Source organism: Peromyscus maniculatus, chromosome 3 (genome assembly GCF_049852395.1).
Source record: "Peromyscus maniculatus bairdii isolate BWxNUB_F1_BW_parent chromosome 3, HU_Pman_BW_mat_3.1, whole genome shotgun sequence".
NCBI lineage: Eukaryota > Metazoa > Chordata > Mammalia > Rodentia > Cricetidae > Peromyscus > Peromyscus maniculatus.
This window is the reverse complement of record NC_134854.1, coordinates 23,544,206-23,565,053: the sequence shown is the minus strand read 5'-3', so window position 1 is coordinate 23,565,053 and position 20,848 is coordinate 23,544,206. Positions and strand designations below refer to the sequence as shown.

Genomic DNA, 20,848 nt, shown 5'->3' with positions numbered 1-20,848 from the left:
GAATGTTCTCAAGCAGCTGGGAAGATAAACAAGTGGACGCTGCCGTTCAGTACATATTCAGGGAAGCTGTAGAGGTTGTGTATATCTGAAACAAACCTGCAGCCATTTCAATATTTAACAACGTGTAAAATGGTATTTCATTTATAGTTCCTCAGTGCAAATTAAAAGCACTTTTCTATTTGAACATGTAACTAAAAAAAGATGACAAAGTCTTCCTTTAGACTGCAGTAATTTCCCAAGCTATAAATAGCTCCCTCAAAGGCTGCCACCTACCGAAAAGTCACCAAGCACCTTCCCACGAGACCCACACAGCCTCACATACATGAGCTTCTTAGATGGAAAACCCACTTTCTTGCTCCCAGTTGAGACCTGCCGGTGAGAAAACATGGTGTAGCTGTGCTAAGCTGGCTAAAATGTCCACTGTCCTATTGCATCTTGGTTGTGAGACAGAGGACCTGGCTTCTAGTCTAGGTGCGGATTTTCACACAGGGGAAAGTAAACAGGTGAGGCCATACCCAAACCATGTTTATGATTTAGAACACAAGATTTTTTGGGGGGTCCTGAGGATTAAACCCAAGCCTTCATGCGCCACCTTGAGATACATGCACACATACCCTAGTCCCTCTAAGTTTTTAATAAAATATAAAACAACTTCTATAACAACGCAGATACAACTGAGGGAGAAAAGATTTTTTTCACCGCCCCCTTACAAATACACTGAAGAATGCCAGTGGTTTCGAGTTGCAATGTGGCAAATTTCTGGTGTGCAAGCTCCCAGCTAAGTCTGAAGACAGCAACTCCCTTTGTCTTCCCTGAGGCAACTACTGTCTGAAATGACAAGGAAGCAAGGGACAGGGCTCAGCACAGCTTGACTTTTGAAAGGTACAAATCTCTATTTTGGACAAAATTAAATCTGGACACTCTTAGGGTACTTAGAACACCCGAGGGCAACCAAAGGACTCCGAAGTGACCAAGAAGGCCAAGGCTGGTATCAGGACAACATTTCTACAGACGGTCGTCACTTTCTGGCAGTTACCACAGTGCCGTTGTAAGAGGCATGCCGTGTTTGTAAAACTCGTGTAAAGACACCCGAGAAAGAAAAAGGGCAGTTCTGGTGGAAGAAGGAAGGGATGTTACTAACTTATACATTATCAAAACCATGGAATTAATGTAAGGGGCAGCACCCCATAAACATCCTTTTTATACATCTAGTAGGGAGACTGTAGAGTCACCAACACCAAGGTGAGTCCTGGACAACAGAGTCTGAAAAAGACTCAACATTCTTCTAAATCACCCACTGCCCACCTTCTCCAGTCTAACAAACGGCCGCTTCCTGCAGGACGTAGCTGTCCCATCTGGACCAGGCCTTAAACCGCCCCGTACACTCGGGAAAGTGGCCGACAACTGTCCAAATAGGCTTGGACATCAATCTTGGAAAAAAAATTTTTTTGGGGGGCGGGGGGGGGGAGATATTGTATATATCCTTATATATGCATCCTAAAGCAGAAAAATTTGAGGAACTTCCTAAGACACACATTCTTTTTATCACTAAAACCCCAGGGCATATTTACCATTAACTTGTATAACTACTGTGACCCAAAGGGAGATAAGAGCACAGCTATTTTAAGTAAAATAGCTATTTATTCAGCCTCTTGTCATGCCAAAATGTTCTGTGCATATTTCACTATAATTAGCACACCCTCTGAAACAGGCAAAATTGTACATCGTTATATTTCATATTACCTGATTATATAAAAGTGTAAAATGAAAATGACTTATCAATTCTTTTTAACATTCCTAATAACTCAAGAGATATGAGGCACAAATATCTCAGAAAAACATGACACAGGAAGAGCAGTAATGTAGTTCTCAGGTAAGTTAACATGTCATAATCTGTTATGAATATACAAAGACAACAAACTTTTAGAACATTCTATTTACTAAGATTCTGGCATAGCTTTATGTAACAAGATACAGCATACCAGGCCCGCCACTCAACTTGTTTGTGGTAAGACTCAGCTTCAATATGAAGCCGTTAAAAATGAAAACCAAAAGTCCTGCTTTTTACATGCTAAATATCTTGTAAGTGTGCCATTAAACATAGTAATGAACTTAAGACAGCAAGAGTATGGAGTTAAAAGCTAAACACTGCAGCCTAAACAAAATCTATACAAAACATAAAGGAGCTATCACTGGCTACATAGAAACCTTCTGACTGGTTAAAACCTGTATAAAACATGCACTTTAGAATTGTTAGCTATCAGTTCAGAAAGTACCAGTGTCTGCTAAACAACTCCTCTCCAAAGTGTAGGTAAATTCAATTAAAATGACATAACACCGTCTAACCCTAAGAAACATTCAGTTATGACTCAAGTGGAGGTAAATTCCAGAGCTTTGGGGGCTTTCTCATGCTGCAAAGTGCTGGGTATCTCTGGTGCATTCAAAGCAGCATACGAAGAAGTCTGTGGATGTCATCAGCCTTAGTCAAGGCGGGACTGATGGCGCCCAGCTCTGACCTCCCAGGAAGCATGGCTACTGTGTCCACAAAAGTAGTGTGAGATCAAAGGCACGCTGTTCTGGTAGCTAAAGAGATAGCAAACCACCCCCCTCTTTAAAAGCTCCTTCCCCAAGTAAATCAAAATATACGTGGGGAAAAACTAAAATACTTATCTACAGAGTAAGGATTTTGAAATATTAATGTAATCCCTACTATGAAAATTTTTACTAGAGTCATCTCATTATTTCTGGTTACATCTTAAAGATGGATCCAGATTCCGTTTCTGTTGATTTATCCTTAAGTACGTCTAGTAAAAAATATTAGCTTTATCCCAAATATCTTAACCACTAGTATGACTGCAAAGCACTGTCCTCCAGAGTCACCAAGCACTGGAAGAGGAAAAGGTGTTCAGGCAGCAGGCAACAATCATGGCCCTTCACACAGCGGTATCCAAGTGGCTACTGACTAGTCCAGGAAAGTCTAAACACAAGGGAATTCATGCACGTCACTACGTAGTCAGAATCTTCACAGTTGAGAGCTCCTTCGACATTGCACTCTGTAAGGGACCCTGGTCTTCCTTCCCGAGGCTACGCTGAGTCTGAACTCGAACCCGCAGCCTTCTTTTTCTTCTTCTTGCTGTGCTTCTTGTGCTTCCGTCTCTTCTTGGCTTTGTCCTGTAAAGATATCCCATGGCAGGCATCACTACTGTGCCTACTGAAAACACGCCAGTGAGGAACATCGGCACTGCTACACCCACGCTGCCACATAAACAACCAGAGAAGCAAGCCAACTAGTTCGGACGTTCTAGACAAGCCCCAACAACCACAACTGTGGAGTCCAGGAGTGCTTGCTGAGTCTCCAAGACAGGCACATCAGCAGTTTCCAACAGAAACTTCTCTAGAAGACTCACCTGAATCATGCTATCAATTGCTACATCGCATGTTATACACAACTTCCAAAGGAAAAGGCACTACAGTTCCAACACAGGACTCTCACAGACAGCAAGCCCCAACTGCTTTAGTGTGTCCAAGTACGTAACCTAATATTTCTAAGTTGGAACATAAACTGTGTACTGTTCAGACTGCAGCACTACTTAGCTGCTAATACCAACTCTAACACAAAATACTGACATATCCTTAGAAGTGTATTTTATTTAATAAAACATATGCTTACTATTCTTTTTTTTTTTTTTTTTTTTTTTGAGACAGTATTTCATATAGCCTAGGCTGGCTTTGAACCTTGAACTCCTGATGCTAGGATTACAGGCACAAACCACCACATCCAACCAAATGTCATTTTTACAGGGAAATCTCTGCCCTGGAAAAGGAGTGAACTTTGTAGTGGATAAAGGGTGCTGGAGTTTTGCCGATCTCTAACTCCTGAGTGCTTCTGCTACAGAAGAAAAGGCAGAAATCCCAGGTTACTCGTGCAGCTATTCGGGAGGAAGAAGTGGTACCCAGGCCAGGCAGGCAGAGCCCCCTCTCCTCTGCTACTGCTACAGAAGAACCTTGCAGCCTGCCTGCCTTCCTGGGGATGCTGCTGAAGACAGAGGAGCAGTTTTGTGCATAGGTAGCAAGCACTCTATCACCAAGGCACATCCGGGATCCCCAGAGCTTTTTTCTTTTTAAAGCATGTACCTGAATATAATTTTACAAAGAAGCCAAAAGTCTTCAATTGGAACATTTACTTATTGTGGTACTGGGGTGGGACCCTCGGCCTTGTGTATGTAAGGCAAGCCCATGACCACTGACTCAGACCCTCAGGCCGTGGGAGGCTTTCTGCAGCTGCTCACTCCTTTCTCCACATAGACACTTCTCCCTCTCTCACACTCTAGTGCATCTCGAAGAACTAGACCATGCCTAGTGGAGATGCTGGGTAACAAACACACACCAGTAGAAAGAATAAACCAGTACGCAAGGACACATTAGACTTAGTCAAATGTTTCTCTAATTCATCAATCTAAACTACAGTCTAAAACAGTCAACTAAATTATTTTCACACCCAGAAAAAAATGTTTGCCACTGTGGTCACAAAACACATAAAAGTGATTTTGGAATCACTTATACCCAAGTAAACCCAAGTTTCAGAAGGGCCTTGTATTAAGAGCCACAAAGTTCTTGGAAAAGGTTACCCTAACCCTACAACTGGGGATATCCTCATTTTTTTCTTTCACCTCTCCTTAGGAAAGTGCCTTCAAAGGCCCACACTTATACAGAAGACTCTGACATTACTTCACAGATGTGGTCTGTACTACTCTCTGAAGGTATCAGCTATTTTCTTTTTTTGGCCTGCTTCTCATTTGGATACATTCCCATTCTCTTAAATTTTCTTCCTCTTTTCCTATTTCTCAATTTGCATAATGGCCGAGCTGGTTTTAAAAAGAATATGGTAAGCCGGGTGGTGGCGGCACATGCCTTTAATCCCAGCACTCAGGAGGCAGAGGCAGGCAGATCTCTGAGTTAGAGGCCAGCCTGGTCTACAGAGTGAGTTCCAGGACAGCCACAGCTACACAGAGAAACTCTGGAAAAACCAAAACCAAACAAAAATTCATGTTACCACTTCCAGCTTCTCACTGCTGCTAATGTTTTGAGAAGCCTTTTCTATTATTTTAGGTTTGGCTGGCCTGTAAATACTGTCTTTTAGAAGACTGAGGAAATCACTGTATTTAATTATCACTTCAAGTTAAGTAAGAGCTGGAGAGATGGCTCAGTGGTTAAGAGCGCTCGCTCTCTCTCCCTCCCTGCCCCCCCCCCCCCCCCAAGACAAGGGTTCTCTGTGTAGCCCTGGCTGTCCTGGGACTTGCTACGCAGACCAGGCTGGTGTCACACTCAGATATCCACCTGCCTTTGGCTCCTGAGTGCTGGGATTACAGCAGTGTGCCACCACCGCCTGGCCTGGTTAAGAGCACTTCTTACTCCTGCAGAGGACCTGGACTCAGCTGCAAGCACCCATGTAAATACTCCAGTTACAGGGTGTTCTGTGCCTTTCTGAATGAACTCCATGGTCCACAGACACACACTCAGGCAAACACTCATACAAGCAAAAATCAAATAAAAAAAAGTTGAAGCACATGTGTGTTTAAATATATAAATTATACACATGATTTTCTAACTCTATTTTTATTTATTTGCATGGATAGGTGTGTTACGGTGCGCATGGAGGTCAGAGGGTAACTGTGTCCTATTGCTCACCCAGGTTGTCTGTCAGTAAGCACCGTTACCCACTGTGCCATTTCATCAGCCCCTTGAACTTGTGTATTTTTTTTTCCTTGATAGGGTCTCTTTCTGTAGCCCAGGCTGGCCTTGAGCTCGGAGATCCGCCTGCCTCTGCCTCCCAAGTGCTAGGATTACAGGTGTGCGCCACTCTGGCCAGCTCTGAACGTCTACTTCTAACAGTAAGATGCTGAAGTCAGGGGATGCTTGCTGCCCTCTCCTAAGCCTACTTGCTTCTCCCCATCACGTCACAAAGGTGACGGACACCACTCTCCCCAGCACTTCACTTGGTCCCAGCTGAACTACCGTGACAGTCAAGAACCCTGGTCTGCCGCTGTCGGTAAAAACGAAAGATACTTGCTGTTCTCTCGCGCTCTTCTCCGCTTTTCTTCCTTTTTGCTTGCACCTACGAAGTTGAAATTTGAGTGAATAGAAGACAAACGTAATTTGTACTCAGTGCATTTATCTTACATGTTCAGTCACACGTAGAACATTTTGATTGTAAAAATCACATTTTTATGACTCCTGTTATATCACTCAAGTTTCAATAACAAAATGGTAAATTAAGATTTTAAGTGTTTCTAAGAGCTCCCCTTGCATTGTCTCTCAGCACCAAACCGAGGAGTGCCAACTGTGAGAAGGTGTCATAACTAGCACAACACAGCCCAGCACCCGAGTCTCGGCTGCAGCTCAATCACTGTTAGTACTCTGCACTGGTCACACATACAGTGCACTCTCTAGAGCAGCGGGTTCAAATCCTTGGAAATAACAATGCTCGCATCATCTGTACTTCCCTTTGACCTTTTAAAGCATGGTGTAGTAAGTCGAAAGTTGTTAAAACCTGTGTATATTAAGCCCGTGTATATTAAATGTTAAGTACAAATAAGATATTTTATTAAGCATTCCTTATTATATACTGGCTAAATGTTAACTATTAACAGTACTAGACCATAAAAACTGCCTAACTATTGAGTTGTATGGTATACCTGTTAGATAACTACATACTATATACATGACACAACACATAAAAAAGTCATCGACAATCTAAAAAGACTAAGGATTAAAGGAACAGACATAAACAGTAGATATGTTTGCTTGCAATTAGATGGTAACTCTCTGAAAGCTTGTCTAATACTGTCCACTATTCTGGAAAATGACTGGAGGCAGAGAGTTCTGAAGGCTACCTGTGAGGTCCCAACTCCAGCCTGAACTGACTTTTTATCTTCCAGTCTCATACTCAAGTGCTTATATGTTCAAACACAACTTCATCAGGTTACACACTGCTACTTATTACAAATACGGCATCGGAAGGGTACAGGAAACATGGCGATGACGACAGTCATACAATCACAAGTTGACTCTGAAACAGAGTCCTGTTCTTTCCTCACCTCTTCATAATCCGACCCGGACAACGATGCAGAGGAGAGCGCTCTATCTTCACACAGCTTTCTTTTTTTGCTGAGTCCTTTAGTGTCCTATGGAAACAAATACAGGTATGCCAATTTAAAAAATACTCTGCCATGAAAACCTTATGCTTTTTTTCAAAGTGAAAAATTTGTATTTGTTGTAGTGTGTGTGTATCTGCATGTAGGCACATGTGTGCGTGTATGGCAGTGAGGGTAACTCTACAAAGCCTTTTTATTCTTTCCTGCAACTTTGTGGGATCCAAGGATTCAGCTCAGGTTCTCAAGTCTGCACCAAGGGCTTTTTTTTGCTGAGCCATCACACAAGCCCAAAACCTCAGTTTCTAAGTTACATTTAATAATTATTCTAATAATTCTTCTACAAATCATCCAGCTTTAAATTAGAAATTTCTAACATAGTGACATTTACCAGGACTTAATTTTTTATTCCACTACAGTAATACTTTCATTTAATAAATTGAAGTAACTACATATCCATTTAGAACAGTAGTTTTTAACCTGTGCGTTGCAACCCCTTTGGGGATCAAATGACCCTTTCACAGGGTCACCTAAGACCATAATAAAACAGATATTGACATTACAATTCATAACAGCAGCAAAATTATAGTTATGAGGTAGCAACAAAAATAATTGTATGGCTGAGGGTCACCACAGTATGAGGAACTAGAGTAAAGGGTCGTAGCATTAGGAAGGTTGAGAAGCACTGATTTGGATATGGTTCCATTTCCTTAAATTAACAGGTACAATTTTAAGGTCCTAAGAAACCAAGATGGTGGAAGATTTAGGTCTTTTGTATTTTAATCCTTTTGTTTCTACTCAGGATTTCACCAGAAAAGAAAACCAGTTGGTAATTACCTGCTATGATTTAAAATGATGTCTGTATAATGACATTGGTATATTTAGAGTATTATAGTTTAAAGATTTATTTCATTTGTATATATGTGTGTGTGTGTGTGTGTGTGTGTGTGTGTGCGCGCGCGCGCGCGCGCAAGAGTGTATGTCATGTGTGTGTGCAGGTACCCATGGAGGCTGAAAAAGGGTGTCAGATCCCCTGGAGCTAGAGTTAGAGGTGCTTATAAGCCACCTAATGTAGGTATTGTGACCCAAACTGGGAACTCGGGTCCGACGGAAGAGAAGCAAGCCTGCTTAACTGCTGAGCCAACTCTCCAACTCCTACGCTGACATTTTAAAGACAGCTCTGAGCAGAACGACACCAGAGACTCACATAGAGGCAGAAGGGAGAACCCACTTCACAAAGCTGTTTTCTGATCTCCATATACACATGCTGCACACCATCATTCCCCACATCATGTGCACATATGTATGTGTGTATACACAAACTAAAGCTTTTACAATGTACTTAGGAATTTAAGCAGACATTTTAAGAACTAAAAATTATGCAAACATCCAGTATGTAAACATCTAGAAATGTAAACTAGTAAACACTTTGGTGAGAAAATCTTTAGACAAATTAAATGTATCCACATTCTGGGAACCTAGAAATTATAGTCCTAGATATGCATATTAGAAAATTAAGAATAACTCATAGGAGAAAAAAACAGTTAAGAAATACCCATTGTACAGAGCCAGAGAAGTGAACTTGCTGCTATTGCAGAAGACCCCGGTTCATTTCCAGGACCTCCATGGTGGCTTACAACTGCATGTCACTCCAGTTCTGGAGTAACTGGTGCCCTCTTCTGGCTCTCCTGGGCACTAGGCATGTACATGGTGCATATGCACACATACAAGCAAAGCACTTAAGCACATAAAGATGAATATATGCACTGCAGCAGTCTGCACTGCTGAAAACTGTAAATAACCGGTGGCTGCAGAGAGGGCCCAGTGGTTAAGAGCACTGAATGCTTATGCGAGGGCTCATTTGAGTTGCTAGCACTCACAACCACCACCCGTAACTCCGGTTCTAGATCATATGTCCTTTGCTGGCCTCCACATGAACACACCTGCATGCACGTGGTGCACATCAACTCAGACAGACAGACAGTAAACAAATAAATAAATCTATCAAAAAATGAAAACAATCTAGATGCTCTATAGGACAACAGGGAATAAATGTAATATTGTAAGCAAAAGAAATAAACTTGAAAACATCAAGGATAAATGTCAACAGTAATGCTGAATAAAAAGCTGGTTTCAAAACTTGACACTTGGCCGGGCGGTGGTGGCGCACACCTTTAACCCCAGCACTTGAGAGCCAGGCGGATCTCTGTGAGTTCGAGGCCAGCCTGGGCTACAGAGTGAGTTCCAGGACAGCCAGAGCTACACAGAGAAACCGTCTTAAAAAACCTAAACCAAACCAAACGATACTGTGTGTTACTATGAATACATACATACTTATTTGCTAAATGTGGATGAGAAGCATGTACATTCATTCCAGGACCACTGCCTCTGCAGGAATGGTGACTTGAAAACAAGATCAGAAACAAATGTAAAGCATTTACTAATTCCAGCCACCAGGAGGGTGGCTGGCTCAGCTTTTCACTTGTATTACTTGGTTTTAGGCTCATGTATACTTTTTTGAAATATGAAAACAGCCATTATTTTTTAAATAGTTTTGAACATCAGGACTAATACCAAATCAAGTGACATCCTTTGGGTAACTACTAAAACAATCATATGGGTTTTGTCCTTCTATTAGCTGATATACACCAATTAATATTAAGAATAGAGAAGCTACAGTGGGGACCATGTGGTCACAGCCCAGCTGCTCAGGAAGATCCCACGAATCTGAAGCCAGCCTAGGCAACACAGTGAGTCCCCATCTCATAAATAAATGAATTCATATTAAAAAAAAAAACCCACTGCATTAATATGAAACTCATTGGTATGATACACATCAGTGTTAACTTCTTCTTCAGTGCTGTGTGACAGGCTATCTAAAGGCAGTGTAAAAATAGTTACCTTCTCTTTCTCAGTCACATCCTTTGACTTCTTTTTCTTTTTTGAACCATCCTGCATGAATACACAAAGAGACACAGTAGAAGTGTAGTCCTCCCCCAAAATGATCTGATTCATGACTAATGAGTTTGCTTCAATATCAGAATTTATTGCAAAAATAAAAAGCTCAATCTATTTTATGTGTATATCTGCATGTAAGACAAGAGCCCTTTTATGTTATCTAACTGAATAAAACCTATGTACCCTACAACAGTCTGCAATACCAAAATGGCTTATCTTAAAATGGGGCCTTTACCACTGTCTGCCTGTAGCGGCCACATGCACTCAAATTCTATAATCCACATGGTTTTCTGCCATCCACCAATCTGATGTGCTTACTGTCCTCATCAGGAATCCTGCTTTTATTCCCTTAGTTCTAACTATTAACCTCTGTATTAACAAACAACTCCTCATACAGTTTGCTCAAAGGGTTAAATGCATTAACTGTCAAGGGCCTACCCAGGACCTACCTACCACACAGCAAGCCTTCCAGGAACACTAGCTATCATGATCACAGGACTGCTGCCTTAAAGACACAGAGATAGCCAACAGTCACTGAGGACTTTGCACACTGGGAACTTTGTCAGAAGAAATCTTCCCAGGGCAAGTGAAGATCTTTTAGAAACCTGAACAGGAGCTTTAGTTTCCTGAGGCCCCTGTGTTCCTTGGGTGCCCTTTATCAGAACCATGTAGGGCGTTTGTCAAAAATATAGACTATTTCTGATCCTAATCAGACTCTGGAAATGGGACCTAGGAATCAATTCTTTCTTTTCTGATACTGAAGACTGAACCCAGAGTCTCTCCCATAATACCAAGCAAGCTCTCTACCACATTTCTCCAATGGGAACAAATCAATCGAAATAAGTAGGTACCAGTACTTCATAGTGTCTACCACTGCGTACAGTCCTGGCTGCTGCAATCAACATTTTTATAAAATACTTCACACTTTTGTTCTTGACATTTCTAATTAGTACAGAACAAATTTCGGTAAAATAGAAAGCACACCAGGCTAGCTACTAAAAGAATAATCAGCTCGACTCTCACCTCCTTTTTGCCCCTGAATTACAAATATTTTTTTGAAAACGGAAGGAACAATATCATGGAGATTTGGAGGCCCAGAAACATGTATATGAAAGTACTCAGGGAACAAATACATGCTACATGTGCAATATTACATACCCCAGTCAACTGGTGCAGAAAGAACCTCAAGAGTACAAAAGTCGTACATATTCCTTCTGACCGCAGGGATGTCAGACAGGAAGGATGGACAGAACCATGGAATGCTTTTGCTCTTGGCAACTCAGTGCTGGGGTCTCACCTTGCTGTCCGAGTCGGAGTCCGACACTGAGCTCTCGGGAGACTTATGGCAACGACTCTTCTTTTTCTTCCTCTTCTTTGTTTGTTTTTTATCCTACGAAACATTTAGAAACATTTGCTTTCTGTTTCAGAATATAATTTATCCGTTTAACTAATACCACAAATGTAGTAATGGCCAGAACTTAATGAAAGGACCAACTTATTTTCCTCAATGAATGTTTAGACTGTAACAATGTAACATACCATTTTTCTATTTATAGAAGAGTCAAATGATCTGAATTATGTTTGTAATTCTAACCAATGAGTCAAATGCATTTAGATTTTTCAAAAAATAAATTCTATTTTAAATGGACTAGGCAAACTTAAAAAAACAAATACTAATATCTAAACATCTCATCATTTCATGTATTCATATATGGGTACTTTAGGCTATGAACATTGAATTAAAATCAGAAAGTCAACACGCCTAGCAGCAATTTCACCACAGGAGTCCCTTGACATTCAGTTCAAGTAGACAGCAATTACTTCATGAACCACCACAGCCAATCTTACCTCATCTTCAGAATCTGAAGAACTGCTGGAAGAATCAGAGCTCGATGAGGAAGAAGATGAATACTTGACCAAGCACAAAACAATTAAAGCTTGTGAGATGCAGGAATTGGTTTATTAATTCTCTCAAGAACTTAGTGAAATCAATCTAGTGTCTAACAAAAAAGTCATCTCTGTCTCCCAGAAGTTCAACAAAGTGATAACTTATGCAGCAATGATCGACAATTATCCTCCTTAGCAGCAACAGAAAAATCACTAGGTTATGAAGGAGTTGACATCTCCTTCATGTCATTAAGAGAACATCACCCCCCACAACCAAAGGACTCCCGGACTAGACTCATCTACAGTCTAAGTTACCTTTAGCATACCTTTAATACATATTTATTAAAAAAATAAATAAAAAAAAATCAATCATTCTTACTTTTTTTGGTTTTTTTTAGCTCTTAATTGTAACATTTAGAAAAAAGGAAACTTTTGCTCACCCTACCAGATTTCTTCTTTTCTTTTTTCTTTCTCTAAATAGAAATAAACACAAGCCTGAATAAATGGGTGAGATTCAAATGTATTATTAACACACCATTATGAAATCCAAAGAATGGCAATAAACAAAAACAGGTGTTACCTGTCTTTTTTTGGATGAGCTCTCATTTCCACTTAGTAATTTCTCTCTGTGTTTTTCTAGTTCTTTTTTCCAATTCTGCAAAAAGGTGAAGACATCATTAGAAGCTACTGTTCCCTTTTCTTTCCTAGTTTTTTTTAATTACCACTCACCTATCTCAGCTTTCTTTTTTTAAACAAAAAGATGTATTTATTTTCATTTGTATATACATCTGTGTAAGATGTGGCTTTTCCAAGACAGACTTTCTCTGTGTAGCCCTGGCTGTCCTTGAACTCAGAGATCCACCTCCCTCTAGCTTCCGAGTGCTGAGATTAAAGGTATGTGCCACCATGGCTGGGTTCAAAAAAAATTTTAATGAAACCCTGTCTCAAAAAAAACAAACAAGAAGTCTGACTATGATTACCACGAGAAGTCAGAGGACAACTCTGTGGGGTTGGTCCTCTCCTTCCATGTTCATGTGGGTTCTGAGGATCAAACTCAGATCATCAGGCTTCTGAGGCAAGTGCCTTTACTGAGTCCTTATTTTTATAGAAAGCATTAATTGACTCACAAACCTGCCTTTCAATGTAACAGTAAAATTCATAAAAATCTAGAATCCCCTTAATGCCTAAAGTGCAATGCTCAAATCCTTGGTTTATTAAAGTGAAACAACTAAAAGAGATTTCCTTCTTATTGTAAGGAAAAGATCTGTCTAGTTCTTAGAAAATGCTATTTACAAACCTCATTCATTTTTTCTTCAAATTCAGCCAAAGCTTTGGAACCCTTCTTTTTCTTTTCCAGCTGTTCCTTTACTTCCTCCCTTAAAAACAGAAAGACAAATACAATTTCCCAGCATTTCAATTTAAGTGGATGGACAGAAACAAGATGAAATTTTTTGTAAATAACATTTTAATATTCTAAGACCCTTGTCATATTGATAGTTCAAATTTCTTTGTTTACAACCATGTAAATAATCATAATAGAGCCCATCAAGTGATATCATTCCTCTTCCAAACCCAGAATGCTTAATTATTATTTTGATTAAATCTCACAACAACCCAGTAATAGGTACCTTACTGCCTTACTCAAGTTCAGGGAAAGTAAGACATCTGCCTCAGACCACAAGCTGTCAATGTTAAGATGAGCCAAGTAAGTCTATCTTACTCAATGCTACATTCCATAGTAAGGCCTGTGACATCAAATACTCGACCTGCCTGCCAAAGGCTTCATACAGCCTACCTTCTTGGACCACTGGCCTACGGTGGGCATCTTGGAGCTGGATTTTGGATGTCTTACCATCCCTCATTAAGAGTAGCATATCCCTGGGGCTGGAGAAATGGCTCAGGGGTAAAGAGCACTGACTGCTCTTCCAGAGGACCCAAGTTCAATTCCCAGCACTTACACGGCAGCTAACAACTGTCTGAACTCCAAGGTCTGACACCCTCATATAGACATACACGGAGGCAAAGCACCAATGCAAATAAAGTAAACAATTAAAAAAGACAAAAGAATAGTGTACTGTATAAACTCTGTAAGTGGGAAGACACAGTACAGTTTAGGGCGAGTACCTGCTTTATTTCCGGGAATGCGGAATTTGAGAATGTGACGGCAGAGGCTGACTAACCAGCAATAAAAATCCTCGGCACCAAACACCTAATGAGCCTTCTGGGCTGGCAACATCCCACATGCTGTCCTAATTCCTTGCTAGAGGAATAAGTGTGCCTTGTATGATTCTGTTAGCAAGACCCCTTGCAAGCCTGCGTCTGACTTTCCACAGTTCCCCTTTTCAACAGGACCTGACATCCTTCTGTTGTCATTCATCTTGTTAAGAGTGGGATTATCTGCCAGGACTCCTCTAAGTGCTCTTATGAATTACCCAATCTGTGGGTTGTTCTAAAGGCTTCTGACTCACGGGCATTAAAATGTGTTCTTGAGCATGTCCTCTTTAAATTCCATCTCCTCTTAGCATGTTAAAGGTTTTTTTTTTTTTTGGGGGGGGGGAACTTTTCTGGTATGCTGCAGTGGTTAAGAACAATAATTAAGCACACTGGAAGAGATGGACATTTGAGCTGAAAGGATTCCCTATAACATACGGTAAGCATCAACCACAGCTGCCTGGATCTAAAGGTATTCTGCAGCTGGTGATTTGTTACTTCAGGACTGTAGTAGAAACAAAAAGGATGAAATATTAAATAACAGTGCCTGAAACTGTGACTGTGTATTTACAAAAGATGAGAGCCACTCCTCTGGTTTTTCTGACTCGCCTGGATCAGCTGCTACACTTGGACCGGCACCATACAGTATTCCTACTCCTCCTCTCTAACTTCTCCGTGAACCTCAATGAAGGCACCATCATTTTAAACAGCACATAACTGCAAGGTTAAGTGAGACACTTTAGAGGCTGCAGAAGAGAGTGACAGAAGTCTTCTTCCAAGTGTTTTAGCCATGCCAGGTTCTCAAATGTCTATTTTGTTCATGCGTGTGAATCATATATTCAAAACAAAAACCCCTGTTAAATGTTACTTTAAAAATCACTCATTATTCTAGATGTCCACATGTAGAAGAATGAAATTAGACCCACATATATTATCCTGAACAAAAATCAAATCTAGCCAGGTGGTAGTGGTGCACGCCTTTAATCCCAGCACTTGGGAGGCAGAGGCAGGTGGATCTCTGTGAGTTTGAGGCCAGCCTGGTCTACAGAGTGAGTTCCAGGACAGGCTCCAAAGCTACACAAAGAAACCCTGTCTCGAAAAACCAAAAACAACAACAACCACAACAATCAACTCTAGATGGATCAAAGACCTCAAAGGGAGGCAGAAAGGCTAAAACTGCTAGAAGAAAACACAGGCTGTGCCCTATAAGATACAGGGCCAGGAAGGGACTTTCTGAGCAGGACTCAACTTGACCAGGAATTAAGGACAAGTGACAACTGTGACCTCATTTAAACTGAAGTTGCTGCATAGCAGAAAAAACACTGAAGAGGAAGCTGACAGAGAACTGCTAGTTGAATTTTTGATAGAGGACCAATACCCAGATATACCAAGAAATCTAAAACAAAGAATCAAGTGCTGGGGATGTCTTTCTGTATGCTGTGAATATGTTGCTCTGATTGATAAGTAAAACGCTAACTGGCCAGTAGCCAGGCAGGAAGTTTGGTATAGGAGGGATAAGCAGAGAGAATTCTGGGAAAAGGAAGGCTGAGTCAGGAGACACTGCCAGCTGCCGCCATGAGAAGCAAGATGTAAAAGTACTGGTGAGCCACAAGCCACGTGGCAACTTATAGATTAATAGAAATGGGTCAATTTAAGATATAAGAACTAGATAGCAAGAACCCTGCCATGGCCATACAGTTTATAAATAATACAAGCCTCTGTGTATTTATTTGGGTCTGAGCAGCTGCAGGAGCCAGGTGGACACAGCAAAACTTCAGCTACAATCAAGTAAACACACAACATAATTAAAAAAGGGAGTTGTCTCCAGGATGATAATGCTACCCGAAGAAGCCATAGATTATAACAATAAATACCCAGTGCCAAGCATGGGAAACTTCTCTGAGTTGTTGGTCAGGGGGTCAGAGATTCCAAAACAATATAGGCTATGGCCACTACCTTTGGTAGCCTCCCAGAATTTGAAGATAAGAGCCTACTGCTGTAGACTGATTATACACTTTGGACAAGGGACTTGGAGGAGTCAAGCTGGACTGATGTGGAGCCTCTTTTCTGAGGACAGCTCTGGAAGTGTCTGAAGGTGCTATCCAGGCTGCCAAGGGAGAGACACCAGTGGTAAAGCCTGCGAACCACAAAGACGAGCACAGCATATCCCTCCTGGTGCAAGAGTGACACCTTTAGCTTGGAGGTAGCCACCAGTTAACTGGACCTAAGGCCCATGGAGGAGGGAATTTACAGCTAAAACTGCAAATTTAGCCAACTGCTTGGGGCCAGTAAGACCACAGACCCTGGAGGAGAACCTACTACTGCCATTTTCCAATTAGATAAAACTTCTAACACATTCTAAATACTTATCCTCATGTCCAGATGAGGGCAGGTCTCATCCCTCAACAGAGAAGCTTCTTTTTAACAGATGGAAACATGGATGCTCACCCCAAATTGGGACATCTACAATGCAACCTCTACATGTAAGGCTCAGGGAAAATTATAGAAAAGGTGGCAGAAAGATTTTAAGAGCCTAGGACCAAGATGCCCACTGAGAGATAGTGTCTTTTAGACAAGGCAGGGGAAATGCACCCATGAAATTGCAACAATATGGCTGCCTAAATAAGATCTGCATAATGACACCACCAGATGACAAGCCAACTTGAAGATGTTACAGGAATGCTGGGGGTAGGTGGGTGGGTAGGGGCGGAGAGAGAGAGCATGAGTATGAATCAGTTTTCTTCAGGTATGAATTCCCTGACAGGCCATCCAAACCCAACTGGTCAGCCTTAGACACAAGATGAATTCAATTCAATAGGGTGCATGCATGTGCAACAATATTAAAGAAGTCATGAACCTGAGGGGAGCAGGAACGGAACACAGGAAGAGTAGGAGGGAGAAGAGGGAGTGGAAATGATATCAATACAACACTCCTGTATGAAGTTCTCAAAAATAAGTAAAACCACCTGTCATCTGGGGACTGCTCAACGATCACTAAAGGCAGGAAGAATACACTTTATAAACAGGTAAACAGAAATACCAGGTAGGCCTCGGTCGATTCAGATAGTCCTGGATTGTTGGCCCTGAAGACTGGACTGGACCCCTCGATCGAGCCATCGCTATTGGATTCATGTAGGCCTTGAGGAAAGAACACAAATTAATTTTATTAAAATAACCAGTAAGGAAAGTCACTTCTATCTAGTAGTATTAGTATAAATGAATACTATATCCAACTAAACATGAACAAGCTGACTAATCAACCTCTTATTACAAAATCAGTTTATTCTTCTACACAGCCTTGAATGCTTGTGAGATAAGTAGTTACTCCATATAACACATGCTGCTGTTGCTTTAGCAGAGATTTGAAAAATAATGATGCCTCTCACCTTTAGGGTAACTTTTCCTGAAACCCAGAAGCCCAGTGAAGGTGATCACACTATGCTACTAGCAAATTAAAAAACCTACTTCCAAAGAAACAAAAATGATCTAACTCTGCCTTAGTGCTAAATCTCCTAGTCCATACTGATGGTAATTTTATTCTCAAATTAACATCAAAAATTAAGTTACAATCCACAACAAAAAACGAGGACTTCATAAAATGGTGGCCAGTCACAGGGGCACACACCTACGATTCTAGCACTTAGGAGCTAGAGTCAGGAAGGTCAGGAGTAGCTACATGATGCTTTATTTCAAAACAAAAACAAAGCCCAAGCCGGGCGGTGGTGGCGCACACCTTTAATCCCAGCACTTGGGAGGCAGAGCCAGGTGGATCTCTGTGAGTTCGAGCCCAGCCTGGGCTACCAAGTGAGTTCCAGGAGAGGCGCAAAGCTACACAGAGAAACCCTGTCTCGAAAAAACAAAAAACAAAAACCAACCAACCAAAAAAAAAAAAAAACAAAAACACAAAAACAAAAACAAAGCCCAAAATAACCTTAAAAATGTATCTTATGTGCATGGGATTTTGCCTGCATGTCTATCTGTGCACTGTGCACACACAGTACCTGTGGAGGTCAGAAAGTGCATTGGAGTGTCTGGGAATGGAGTTACAGATGGCTGTGAGCTACCATGTGGGTGTTGGACTCAAACCCAGGCCCTCCAGAGGAGTAGCCAGTGCTCTTAACCACTGAACCATTTCTCCACTCTCCCAAAAGAATTTAAAATGTGGAAGAAATAAATGTGCTGCAAATAATGAAACGACAATTTGCAGAATGGGAAACCATCGGCAAACCACATCCTGAATAAGAGAGTAATGCCCAGGGTATAAAAAGACAACAAAACACCTGATCATCTAATTTAAAACTGAGCAAAGGACTTAAAATAGATATGTCTCCAAAGACACACCGTCAATGGCCAATAAACACAAGGAAGAATCTCAATATTACTAGGAAGGCTATTAGCAAAGAACCAGAAAATCACAAGGATTGTTACAAATGGAAGAAAGTGGGACCCTTCGTGCACTGTTGTTGGTGGGAGTATAAAATGGAATAGCTGTTGCAGACAATAATTAAGTGCTCCTCAAGAAGTTCCACGTAGGATCACCACATGAACCTCCAATTCCACATCTAGGGACTACAGACACCCAAACAAATGCAACACAGACTCTAGAGGACACCAGTGTTCACAGTAGCAGTCAGTAATCATGACAGTCAATGGGCAGAACAAAACAAATGTCCACCCATGGACGACTAGATAATTAAACACAACACACGCCCCACTCAATTTTCAAAAGCTGAATTCTAATACTGTATCTGGATGGGTCTTGAAAACAGCTATGCTAAGTGAGGTAAGAGAAACACAACTGGACAGTGTCGTAGTTCCACTTCCAGGAGATATCCGTAAGAAGCAAATCCAGAGACAGAAGACAGAAGTGGGCTCAGCAGGGGAGAGAAGCTTGGGAGTTACCATTTCGTTGTGCACAGCTCACTTGGGATTCTGAAAGTTCTGCAAGTACACATAGTTGCAGAGCACCGTGAATGCAGCCAATGACACCGAACCACACTTTAAAACGGCCAAGGTTGCTGGGCATGGTGGGGCACCCCTTTCATCCACGCACTCAGGAAGAAGAGGCAGGAGGATCTCTGTGAGTTCAAGGCCAGTCTGGTCTACAATAGTAAATTCCAGGCCAGCCAGGGCAACACAATGAGACCTTGTCTCAAAAGAAAAAGAAAAAAGGTGTTAAGTTTTATGATACATGAAACAACACACCAGTCTCCACTGTTCTGCTTTCACACCAACTGAAATGCTCAACAGAAGCAGCTGAAGGAAATATGTGAGAGTATATGTTTATACAAAAATAAAACGTACTCTGAGGGCAGGGAGATGACTTAAAATCTGATCCTCCTGTCTCCACGTTCTGATTTTACATGTGCTGGGGATCACACTCAAGGCTTTGTGCACACTAGGCAAGCAAGCATCATCAACTCACCATCAACTGAGCTACAGCCTACATACATACCGTATGCATATAAATATATATAAATGTATTTTATAGTTACTATAGTAAGATAAACACACACTTCAGCTCAAAAACACTGAGACAAAATAAAGCAAACGTTTCTTTGTTTAGTGATGGTTTCTGGTAGAGATGGTGATTTGCTAAAATCTGCTCTAGATTAAAATCTGTTTTGTTTTCAGACAGGATCTCCTGAAGTAGCTGTAGTCTGTCCTGAACTCTCAACCCCCTTGCCTCAGCTTGTGATCAGAACCATGCACCACCATGCCTGGCCCAGTCTCAACTCCTGCTCCTCATATTCAGTTTTCCCAAGTTTAATTCAAGTTGGTAAATGTTTACTCTATAAACGATAGGAACTTAGGTTAAAGATAATTACTCTCAGTTGATTTTAAGGCCCTCCTCTTCTTAATACTTGAAAGAAACAAAGAAAGCACTGTATTTGCTGCACTTTATCAAAACCTGTAAAAAAATGACCATTTCTACCTTTCTAACAGATGTGACAGACTTCCAGATTCTGGGTGCTGGGGACCAAACCCAGGTTCTCCACAAGAGCACTAAATACTTTTAACTGCTGGCTTTTTAGTAGTCCCTAATGGTAAAACATTTTAAGTTTATAATTGTAAAAATTAGCTGGGCGGTGGTGGCGCACGCCTTTAATCCCAGCACTTGGGAGGCAGAGGCAGGTGGATCTCTGGGAGTTTGAGGCCAGCCTGGTCTCCAAAGCAAGTTCCAGGAAAGGCGCAAAGCTACACAGAGAAACCCTGTCTCGAAAAACCAAAAAAAAAAAAAAAAAAAAAAATTGTAAAAATTATTTCTAAAGAATGCAACTACATAAAAGGACCATCCCAACTAAATTACAACAGTAAAAACTGAAAACACCTAGGCCATTATCAAATCAGGATTCATAAAATATACTGCAAGTATGTCCCCTAAATGAAATATTATGTAGTTACTAAAAAAACGAAGTAGATCTATAGTTTGTGATTTGGAAAGATGTCCAAGGTTCTAAAGTGAAAAGCAAAAGCAGTTGGAAAAAAAAAAGCATTTTAATCAATACCAAAAACTAACAAATGAATGCATGTGCACCAAGATGAGAAGACATTCCCCTCAACTATTTTATTTTTGTAAATTATTCTTATTTTTTGATTGTGTGTATGTGTCTGTGTGACTGTAGAGGTCAGAAGAGGGT

The 20,848-nt window shown here is 41.0% G+C and overlaps 1 protein-coding gene across 1 annotated transcript in view; it reads right to left on the bottom strand.

The window, feature by feature from the left end:
• Positions 1-1,458: 1,458 nt before the first annotated feature.
• Fam133b (family with sequence similarity 133 member B) overlaps positions 1,459-20,848 on the bottom strand; it is a 29,617-nt gene continuing 10,227 nt past the window's right edge. The window contains exons 4-13 of the mRNA XM_076565953.1: positions 17,248-17,345; positions 13,294-13,372; positions 12,577-12,651; positions 12,437-12,469; positions 11,958-12,020; positions 11,407-11,499; positions 10,053-10,103; positions 7,098-7,184; positions 6,071-6,115; positions 1,459-3,171 (exon numbers count right to left, since the gene is read on the bottom strand). Coding sequence (XP_076422068.1) covers positions 3,085-3,171; positions 6,071-6,115; positions 7,098-7,184; positions 10,053-10,103; positions 11,407-11,499; positions 11,958-12,020; positions 12,437-12,469; positions 12,577-12,651; positions 13,294-13,372; positions 17,248-17,345 — 711 coding nt within the window. The 3' untranslated portion in view covers positions 1,459-3,084. The remainder of the gene's footprint in view (positions 3,172-6,070; positions 6,116-7,097; positions 7,185-10,052; positions 10,104-11,406; positions 11,500-11,957; positions 12,021-12,436; positions 12,470-12,576; positions 12,652-13,293; positions 13,373-17,247; positions 17,346-20,848) is intronic.